Raw genomic sequence first — 10,890 nt, 5'->3', positions numbered from 1 at the left:
GCACGAAGGGCGAGTTGTCGTTGGCGTCCAACACCAGCACGCGCACCAGCGCCTCGCTGCTCAGCTCCGGGGAGCCGCGGTCTGTGGCGCCCACGCGGAACTCGAACGCCTGCAGGGCCTCGTAGTCCAGCGACCTGAGGGCGAACAGGTGGCCGTTGTCTGCGTTGATGGAGACCAGGGAGACAAGGGGCAGGTGAGGGTCCTGGGGCGGCAGTAGCGAGTAGGTGACCAGGGCGTTGGTACCTGAATCTCTGTCTGTGGCGCTGACACTGCCGATGTGCAGGGCGGGGCTGTTGTTCTCACGGACGAAGAGGGTGTAGGAGGTTTGGGTGAAGGCGGGGGCGTTGTCATTGACGTCGGAAACCAGCACGGTTATGTTGTGCTCGGTTTTCAGCCTGGGTGTCCCCAAGTCGGTGACGGTGATAGTGATGTTGTACTCGGCTTGGCTTTCTCTGTCCAGTGTTCTCTGTGTCACTAGGGTGTAAAAGTTTTTTAATGTGGGCTTCAAAAGAAAGGGGAGATCATTCTGAATGGAACAAATCATCCTACCGTTGTCCCCGGAGTCTGGATCAGAAACACTGAAAACAGCAACTATAGTTTCTGGGGCATTTTCTGGGGTAGGGCTGGAGAGCGTCGACATGGTGAGTTCAGGGGCGTTGTCATTCACATCCACCACTTCTATAGCCACAGTGCATTTTCCTGAAAGGCCCCCACCATCTGTGGCTACAATTTCCACGTTATAATACGGAGTTGCCTCGAAATCCAATGCCCTTTTCAGGCGAATTTCTCCTGTTTTTTCGTCTATTGCAAATGGTTGAGTAACTTCATCGCCTTGGAATAGAGCATAGGCTACACTTCCGTACGCTCCTGCATCTAAATCTCGGGCGGAGACAGCGACAACTAAGGAGTTAAGGGGGCTGTTCTCGGGCACCTGTACCTCATAGAGTGATTGCAAAAATTCAGGGGGGTTGTCATTATTGTCCAAGACGACAATGCGAACTGTGGTGGTCCCAGACCTGGGCGGAGCACCACCATCCAGTGCAGTGAGTGTTAAGCTGAGCTCAGGCCGCTCCTCCCGGTCCAGAGCTTTGTCCAGCACCAGCTCTGGGTATTTTCTGCCATCTCCGCGATTATGAGTAGCAACATGAAAGTGGGAATTTGTGCTGATTGTGTAGTTCTGAACAGTGTTGCTACCTATGTCAAAGTCCTGGGCTATTTTTAAAGGAAACACAGTCCCTGGCTGGGTGCTTTCTGGGATTTTTAGGAGCATTTCCCTCTCTGGGAACTCTGGAGAATGGTCATTTATATCTGTGAGCTGCAGATCAGTTTGAAAAAACTGCACTGGGTTTTCTAGTAAGAGTTGGAAATGCAATATACAGGGTTCTGTCGTCCCGCACATCACCTCCCTGTCTAGTTTTTCATATAGAAGCAAATTGCCGGTCTTTATATCAAGCTGCAAGAGCTCTTTGTCTCCTTTGTAATGGATTCGCGCGCTCCGAGTGGCCAGTTCCCCCACCCTAAGACCAAGGTCTTTTGCCAGGTTGGCCACAGAATAGCCACTTTCTGTTTCTTCTGGTATGGAATACCTAACTGCCTCAGAGCCAGCCTCCCACAAAAGCAACAGTATAGCAAGAAACATAACTTGCCTTTTCTGTGGCGTTTTTGCTAGCGCAGTCTCCATTGTTCAGACCCGGTCCAGAAGGCGCAGTTTCTTTAACTCTGTATACAATCCACCCAGATGATTTGCTTAAATAACCGCGAATCCGATCTTTCTTAACTGATTTCCACAAGAACGACGCCCATTCTGAAGATCTAGCCACTAGATCTTACCTAAAATGCGTCCTTCTTTTAGGAAGCATTCAGGCTTTGGATTTCTCAGCTTAATGGCGTCTGAGTTATCCGCAGAGCCCACTATCCACACTCTTAGCCTGCAGCGCCACCAGGCGTCCTAATTTACTATTGCATATAGTATTTGCCATTTCATCCTAAATTCTAACCCTGACGTGTATGCATACCCTTTTGTCCCATAAGCTCTCCCGGTGGTATCTCCAGCTCTTAGTTACTGAAAGTTCTAAATAAACGTTGTGGAGTTAATTTTCAGTGAGAGAATACTTTTGAGAAAAAACTAAAATTATATATTAATCTCCATAAAAGTACCCTTGAGTACACAAATATAACTTTATTTGGTGTTTCTTATTTGATTATATTAAATAAGTGATCATGAATAGCTATAGAGATTTAAAGTTTAAGAAAAATTACTTTCACTTTGAAGTAAACACCAATAACACCCAGAAAATGGCACAAATCATAGGTGTACAACTCAATGAATTTCGCAAAGTGAACGCACTCCTATAAGTAGAACCTAGATCAAAAATACTACCCAAACCCAAGTCCCCACCTGCTATTGTCTGGTTACTGCCCTCTCCCCAAAAGATAAGCACTGTCCTGACTTCTGTTGTCATAGGTTTTTTTTTTTTTTTAACTTTATACAAACGGAGTTATAGATTGTTACTCTCATGTGTCTGGCTTCTTCTCCTCAATATTATGTTTGTCAAATTGATCTGTGGCATCTTGTTCTTATTTGTTTTATTCTCATTGCTTTTTATTATTCTGTTGTATGAATATACTATGATTTGTTTATTCATTTTCCAGTTTATGAACGTTGTTTTTTTTTCCAGGTTTAAACTATTTTGGGTAGTACTGGTATAAACATCCTTGTACTAGTCTTTTGGTGACCACATGTATGTGTTTATGTTGAATATTTTCAAAGGATTTGGATTGCTGTGCATTAAGGTGTGCACATATATGTTGCTTTAGCAGATAATGGGAAAGTTTTCTCAAGTAGTTGTACTAATACCAGCAAAGTATGAGAGTTCCAGTTGCTCCACATTCTTGTCAACATTTGATGCTATCTTTTCCATTTTAAACCACTCTAGTTAGTGTTTGGTGATCTCATATTGTAATTTTAGTTAGCATTTTCCCCAGTGATTAAACAATTTGAGCACATTTTCCTGTTTATCGGCCATTAGGATACAATCCTGTGAAGGGCTTACACAAACCTTTTTACTTTTTTGGGGGGAGGCATTTGCCTGTTTGCTTATTGATCTGCAGAAGTTTCTCATATATTCTGGGTATAAGTCCTTTTTCAGATATATGTATTGCAAATATCTTTTCCCACTCTATGGTTTATATTTCAAGTCTATTATGTGTCTTTGATGAATACGATTTCTTCACTTTAGTCAGATTTGTCAATAATTTTCATTTATGATTAGCATTTTTTGTGTTCTATTTAAATGTTCACATACTCCAAGGTCATGAAAATATTCTTATATGATGTATTTTGAAAGATTAATTATTCCACTTTTCACATTTAGAGCTATAATCAACCTGAAATTAACTTTTCAAGTGAATGAGGTTGGAGTCAAAAATTTTAAAATATAAGTATCTGAATGCCTTAAACTTTTGCACCATCTATTTAAAAAACAATCCATTTTCCATTGTTTTTGAAATGTCATCTTTGTTATAAATTAGGTAACCATAGCTCTGAAGATGTTTTATTCAATCTTGTTTATCCTATAATAACTCATTGTGTTAATTATTATGGCTTTATCATGAGTTTTGTTATCTAAGAAGTAAGTTATCCAGTTTTTTAAAAGTAGACTTTAATTTTTAGAATGGTTTCAGGTTCACAGCAAAAATGAGAGTAAAGTACAGAGATTTCATACATACGCCTGTCCCCACACAAGCACAGCCTCACCCATTATCAACATCCTCCACCAGAGTGGTTCATTTGCTACAGCTGATGAATCTACATTGGCATGTCATTATAACCTGGAGTCCATAGTTTACATTAGGGCTCACTCTTGGTGCTGTATATTCTATGGCTTTGGACAAATTAAAAATGATGTGTATTCACCTTTATAGTGTCATACAAAGTAGTTTCACTGCCCTAAAAATCCCCTGTGCTACACTTATTTATACCTCCCTCCCTCCCCTAGAACCCAATGTAAATGGATTTTCTTACTCTCTCCACAGTGCTGCTTTTCCTAGAGCACCATGTAGTTGAAATCATACAGTATGTAGTCTTTTCAGACTGGCTTCTTTCACTTAGTAATATCCATTTAGATTTCCTCAATGTCTTTTCATGGGTTGGTAGCTCATTTCTTTTTGATACTGAATAGTATTCTGCAGGTTGAATGAACTGCAGTTGTTTATCCATTCACCTACTAACCGACATCTTGGTTGCCTCCAAGTTTTGGCAATTATGAATGAAACTGGTATAAATATCCATGTGCAGGTTTTTGTGTGAACATAAATTTTCAACTCCTTTGGGAAAATACTAAGGAACATGAGTGCTGGATAACATGGTAAGAGTATATTTTGTTTTGTATCAAGCTACCAAACTGTCTTCCAAAGTGTCTGTACCATTTTGCATTCCCACCAGCAATGAAAGAGCTCCTGTTGCTCTCATTACCAGCATTTGGCACTGTTAGTATCCTGGAGTTTGGCCTTTCTAATAGGTGTGTAGTCGTATTTCACTGTTATTTTAATTTACATTTCCCTGTTAATATATGAAATGGAGAATCTTTTCATTTGTTTATTTGCCACCTGTATATCTTCTTTGGTGAGGTGTCTGTTAAGGTCTTTGGCTCATTTTTAAATTGGGTTCTTGTTGCTGAGTTTCAGTCATTCTTTGCGTATTTTGAATAACAGTCCTTTATCAGATATGTCTTTTGCAAATATTTTCTCCTAGTTTATGTCTTGTCTTTTCATTCTCTTCATAGTATCTTTTGCAGAGCAGAAAGTTTTAATTTTAATGAAGTCCAGCTTATTAACTCTTGCTTCTATGGATCATGACTTTGGTGTAGTATCTCTAGTTTGGTTCCTTTTCGTCAAGGTTCCTTTGGTTATTACTGTTTTTGTATTTTCAAATAAACTTAACATTCAGCTCATTAATTTTCACAAAGAAAGCTGCTGACATTTTGTTTAAGATTTTATTGAATCTATAGAATGACTAAGGGAGAGCTGACATATTCCCAACACTGAGTCTTCCAACTAGTGAACATTGTATACTCCCGTAATTATTTAGATCTTCTTTAAGCTTTCTCAATATTTTAGTTTTCAATGTAGAAGTCTTATAAATATTCAACTAGATTTGTTTATAAATAGCTGCTATTTTTGAAATTATTGTGCATAATATTTAAATTTTTCACTTTTTTGTTGCTATATAGAAATAGAACTCATGTTTGTATGTTGACCTTGTATCCAGTGGCATTGTTAACTTCATTTGTTAATTCTAGTAGCCTGTAGATTCTTCATGGCTTTCAATGTATACAATCATGTCTACTTAAAAAGACATTTTTATTTTTTCCCCTCGAATCAGAGTGCCTTTTATTCCTTCTTTGCTTTATTCCGCTGTTTAGGACCTGTGATAGAATACTAAATTGGAGAAGAAAAGACAGGTATCCTTGTTTCATTCTTGATCTCCAGGGGAAAGTTTTTGAAAATTTGTCATTAATGATGTTTCCTGTAGGTTTTTAAAATCACTCTGAAAGTTCCCTTTGATTTTAGTTTGCTAATAATTTTACCACTACTGTGTGTTGAATTTTGTTACATGATTTTTTCCTGTATCTGTTGAAATAATCATGTTTTTTTCTTTATCTTTTAATATGGTAAATTACAATGATCAATTTTCAAATATTAAACTGTCTCTGTATTCCTAAAATAAACTCCATTTTCCAATTATTATTTCTCTTTCATACATTTTAAATTTTTATTTGCTAATATTTTTAAAAATGAATTTTCCATATATATTTATAAAAAAGAACAGTTGGTAATTTTTGTTTCTTATAATATCCTATTCAGGTTTGAATGTTATAACCTGTTCAGATTTATGCTGGCACCCAAATGATTTGGAAAATGTTGTCTATTTTTCTACTCTCTGAAGGAGTTTGTACAAATTAGTGATAATTTTGACATAAGTATTTGGGAGAATTCACTTCTGTGAATTAGAGTGGGAAGGTTTTTAATGAACAACTTTCATTAATATAATAGATATGACTAATCAGATCTTAATTTTGTCCTGTTTTTAAAGGATGGTTTCTGTTTTACATAAATTGTCAAGTTTGTTGGCATAAAATTGTTCATAATATTTCCTTTTTATATTTTAAATGTCTGTAGGTTGGTAGTTTTTTTGTTTGTTTGTTTTGTTTTGTTCTTTTTTTGAGACGGAGTCTCGCTCTGTCGCCCAGGCTGGTGGGCAGTGGCGCGATCTCCGCTCACTGCAAGCTCTGCCTCCCGGGTTCACGCCATTCTCCTGCCTCAGCTTCCCGAGTAGCTGGGACTACAGGCGCCCACCATCACGCCGGGCTAATTTTTTGTATTTTTAGTAGAGACGGGGTTTCACCATGTTGACCAGGCTGGTTTCAAATTCCTGACGTCGTGATCCGCCCGTCTCTGCCTCCTGAACTGCTGGGATTACAGGTGTGAGCCACTGTGCCCGGCCTCAATTCTTTTTTAAATATTTGAGGCTTCATTCATGACAAAGAACATGAACAATTTTTATATATCCCACAAGCATGTAAGAAGAATGTGTATGCTCCAGTGTGCTATGTATGTCAATTTATTTGAATATGATGTTCGTGTGGTTCGGATCTTCAATATTTTTTGTATGTATGTGTTTTTTCTTCTTATTCTAACAGGAATTGAGAGAGTTGTATTAAATCTCCCAGTGTAACTGGGTTTGTCTACTTTGTATTCTGTCAACTTTATATATTTTGTAGTTATCTAATTGGGATGTATTCAGGCTTAAAACTAACATATTTCTGGTATATTTACCTCTAAAACTTCTCTTTATCTCTAGTAATGTATCTTTCCTTGAAGTCTCTTTTCTCTTACATAAGTATACCTACTTAGATTTATTTTGGTTAGTGTTTATATAACTATATACCTTATCCAATTCTTTAAATCTTCACTCTTTCTGTGTTCACACACACACACTTATTTGATAGCACAGAGTTGAGTTTTTCTTTAGTCTGACAATTTTTGTTGTTTAATTGGATTATTTAATCCAAATAAAATTAATATAATATCTGATCTCTTTCCATTCATACTTCCATCTAATTATTTTTCTATTTGTCACTAAAGTTTAATTTTTCTTTTGGATTATTCAAATATTTTTAATTTTTCTTTCTTCAATTACTGTTTTATTACTTTGAGGGTTAGCCAAGAAATTACAGCATGCAACTTCAATATACAAGAATCTAATACACATTATTAATTTTACTACTTGCATGATAATGCTTACAGTCTTAACACTTTTTAACTCTATTTATACCTTTGCCTTTTACATTATTGTTATAAATTTAAATTTTATATATAATTTAAATCCTTTAAGAAATTAGTATTAATATTATTGCCTTGTATAATCAATATTCAATCAACATTCATTTACATTGACCTTTCTTATTGCTCTTCATTTATTCCTGCAATTCTGTGATTTCTTTTGGATTGTTTTCCTTCTGTCTAATGCATTTCATTAAAAGTATTTCTTGGCCAGATGCGGTAGCTCACACCTGTAATCCCAACACCTTCAGAGGCCAAGGTGGGCAGATCCCTTGAGGTCAGGAGTTTAAGACCAGCCGGGCTAACATGGTGAAACCCTGTCTCTACTAAAAATAGAAAAATTGGCCAGGTGTGGCGGCACATGTCTGTAATCCCAGCTACTCAGGAGGCTGAGATGGGGAGAATAGCTTGAACCCAGGAGGTGGAGATTGCAGTGAGCCGAGATTGTGCCACTGCACTCCAGCCTGGGCAACAGAGTGAGACTCTGTCAAAAAAAAAAAAAAAAAAAAAAAAAAAAAAAAAAGTATTTCTTTTCATGCAGGTATGACTGTCGTTAATTCTTAATTTTTGTCTGAAAACTGCATTCATTTTTGAAGGATATGTTTGCTGGCAATAGAATTCTAGCCTGGTAGTAATTTTCTTTCAGGACTTTAAAGATGTCATTCCTTTGTCTTTTGATTTCCTGATTTATGTTGAAAAGTCAACTCTCCATTTTACTGATGCTCCTTTAACAGGAATGTATTATTTCTTATATGATTGGTTTTAAAATTATCTCTTTGACTTTGGTCTTGAGAAGCTCTCCTATGATATGCCTAAGTGGGCTTTGTTTTTATTTAGCCTGTTATTATTTATTTCTTGAATATCTTGAAAGATTAAGGATTTTCACCAACTTTGGAAAATTCTTTATCATTATCTCTTCAAATATTGCTTATTCCTCATTCTTGTTGTCTCTTTTAGTATGTTAGCATTTTTAAAAATTACATTCCATATATCACTAATGTTCTTTTCTGTATTTTTTATTATTTTATTCTTTGTGCTTACATTTGGATGTTAATATTGAATTGACTTGCATCCACTAATCCTGTATTCTTTTATGACTATGACATTAAACCATTTAAATAGTTTTAATTTCAGATTATATAATTTTTCAGTTCTAGAACTAACTTCCACTTTTAAAGTTCAATTCTCCAGTGAAATTATCTCTTTATTTTCTCTATTGTTCTTTATTTTTAACATATTAGTCTTACTTATTTTAACATCATTCAGTTAATTTTAATATCTGAATCATCTATGGGTAATTTTTTAGTCTGTTTTTTGTTCCTTTGGTTTTATTCATGTTATCCAGTTTTTGGTGTGTGTATCTAGGAATTTTTTATTGAATGCTGAATATTTACATAAAAAGCTATCCAAGGTTAAGATACTATCTTCCTCCAACAAGAGTTCACCTTTTCCTCTGTTAACTTGATAGAGTTCTGTCTAAACAAATCATCTCAACTGAAACAGGCACTGGGTTTTGTCAAGGTTCCGGCTCTCCAGAATTTTCAGCTGAGAACTTGGTATATTCTCCACAGCCCCTTCCCATGGCAGGTCCTAAACTCTAATGTTTCTGTAACAAGACTATTAAAAGTTCACTTTGCTTTTCAGAAATTTTCCAATTAGGTTTTTAGTTTTTTTCCCTGGGCTTCCCTGAGTTTGACAAGTGTCCTGAGGGGAAAATTTGGCCATGAACTTGAATCTTCCAGTGGACCCCAAGTTACTCTGTCTCTGACAAAAGCTTTTTGTTTGTTCTCAGACTTAGCATATTTCCTCAGGGTAAAACTCCTATTAGGAATCAGTTTTCACCTCCAAGAATTTTCCTTCTCAGGAATCTTGGCCCATTCAGATCTTATTATATTGTCTGTTTTCAGTTACTTCAAACAGATAATTTTACATTTTAACGAATTTTTAGAGTTGCTTTCTGCTGCTAGATAATCCATCTACTCTGGAAGCAGAATTTCACCAAATATATGCATAAGTTTTAACCTTAGACTATTTAAAATATATTTTGTAACTTTTGATAGTAAAAGAAGAGGGGATGATTTTGTTTTTGTTTTGTTTTGTTTTGTTTTGTTTTGAGACAGGGTCTTGCTGGGTCTCCCAGGCTGGAGTGCAGTGGCATGATCGTAGCTCACTACAGCCTCAAACTCTTAGGCTCAGGTGATCTTCCTGCCTCAGCCTCCCAAGTAGCTGGGACTACAGATGTGTCCATGACCAGCTAACTTTTTGTTGTGGTTGTTGAAACAGGGTTCTCGGCCCGGCGCGGTGGCTCACGCCTGTAATCCTAGCACTTTGGGAGGCCGAGGCGGGTGGATCACGAGGTCAGGAGATCGAGACCATCCTGGCCAACACGGTGAAACCCCATCTCTAGTTAAAAAAAAAAAAAATACAAAAAATTAGCCGGGCATGGTGGCAGGTGCCTGTAGTCCCAGCTACTTGGGATGCTGAGGCAGGGGAGTGGCGTGAATCCGGGAGGTGGAGCTTGCAGTGAGCAGAGATCGCTGGTCTCAAACTCCTGGCCTCAAGAGATCCTCCCTACTTGGTCTCCCAAATTGCTGGGATTACAAGCATGAGCCACCATACCCAGCCAAGGAGAGGGGATTCTAAATTGAGATGGGCTACATTGCCTTCAGAATTTCTGTCTCCAAAACAGCGTGTGTTAAATTCACTATACGCTGTGCCTAAAAATAACAATAGCAGAGGAACTGTAAAAGATGCATATATAATAGATTAATTTGAGAAAATACCTGTTGGAATGGGTGTTATTATCAAGATTCTTGGCCTCCATTCTCTAATTTTATTCTGTGACAAGAGAACTGGCCTATTTTCATAAGGTATGCATGTTGTGAAAGTTATTTGGATCATGTTTACAACTAAATTCTAATAATTGAATTGTTAAATGTTGATCTATACTACACCAAAGTCTGGTAGTAGCCCCTAGGTGGTAGGAAATAATTCATGCTTTATGAATACATCCAAGGATGATGTGGGTTTGGGGTGTTTATTTGAACAGTCTCATTTGGGTGATTATATAAATTGGACTTACCCTGCATAAACAACAACAAAAAAAGATTTTGGACTTTCATCATGTCAATATATAGTTGGTGAAAACTTCAACCAGATTTCTTACTTGTCATAAATAAAAGCTATGTCATTCTTTTTTTTTTTTTTTTTTTTTTTTGAGACAGAGTCTCACTCTGTCGCCCAGGCTGGAGTGCAGTGGTATGATCTCTGTGGCTGGAGGTGCAGCTCACCACAACCTCCATCTCCTGGGTTCAAGGAATTCTCCTGCTTCAACCACTCCTCTAGCTGGGATTACAGGTGTGCACCACCACACCCAGCTAATTTTTGTGGTTTTTTTAGATACGGGGTTTCGCCATTTTGCCCAGGCTGGTCTTGAACTCCTGGCCTCAGGCGATCCCCCTGCCTCCCAAACTGCTGGGATTATAGGCATTAGCCACCACGCCTGGCCTCAAAGCTATTTCATTTAAATAGCTAGTAATAAATGGA

At 37.4% G+C, this 10,890-nt stretch overlaps 1 protein-coding gene across 1 annotated transcript in view; it reads right to left on the bottom strand.

The window, feature by feature from the left end:
• PCDHB5 (protocadherin beta 5) overlaps nt 1-1,919 on the bottom strand; it is a 2,933-nt gene extending 1,014 nt beyond the window's left edge. The window contains exon 1 of the mRNA XM_011965125.1: nt 5-1,919. Coding sequence (XP_011820515.1) covers nt 5-1,681 — 1,677 coding nt within the window. The 5' untranslated portion in view covers nt 1,682-1,919. The remainder of the gene's footprint in view (nt 1-4) is intronic.
• Nucleotides 1,920-10,890: the final 8,971 nt, after the last annotated feature.

Source organism: Mandrillus leucophaeus, unplaced genomic scaffold (assembly GCF_000951045.1).
Source record: "Mandrillus leucophaeus isolate KB7577 unplaced genomic scaffold, Mleu.le_1.0 Scaffold714, whole genome shotgun sequence".
NCBI classification, from domain to species: Eukaryota; Metazoa; Chordata; class Mammalia; order Primates; family Cercopithecidae; genus Mandrillus; species Mandrillus leucophaeus.
The sequence above is the reverse complement of the archived record's forward strand: the minus strand, read 5'-3'. Positions and strand labels throughout refer to the sequence as shown.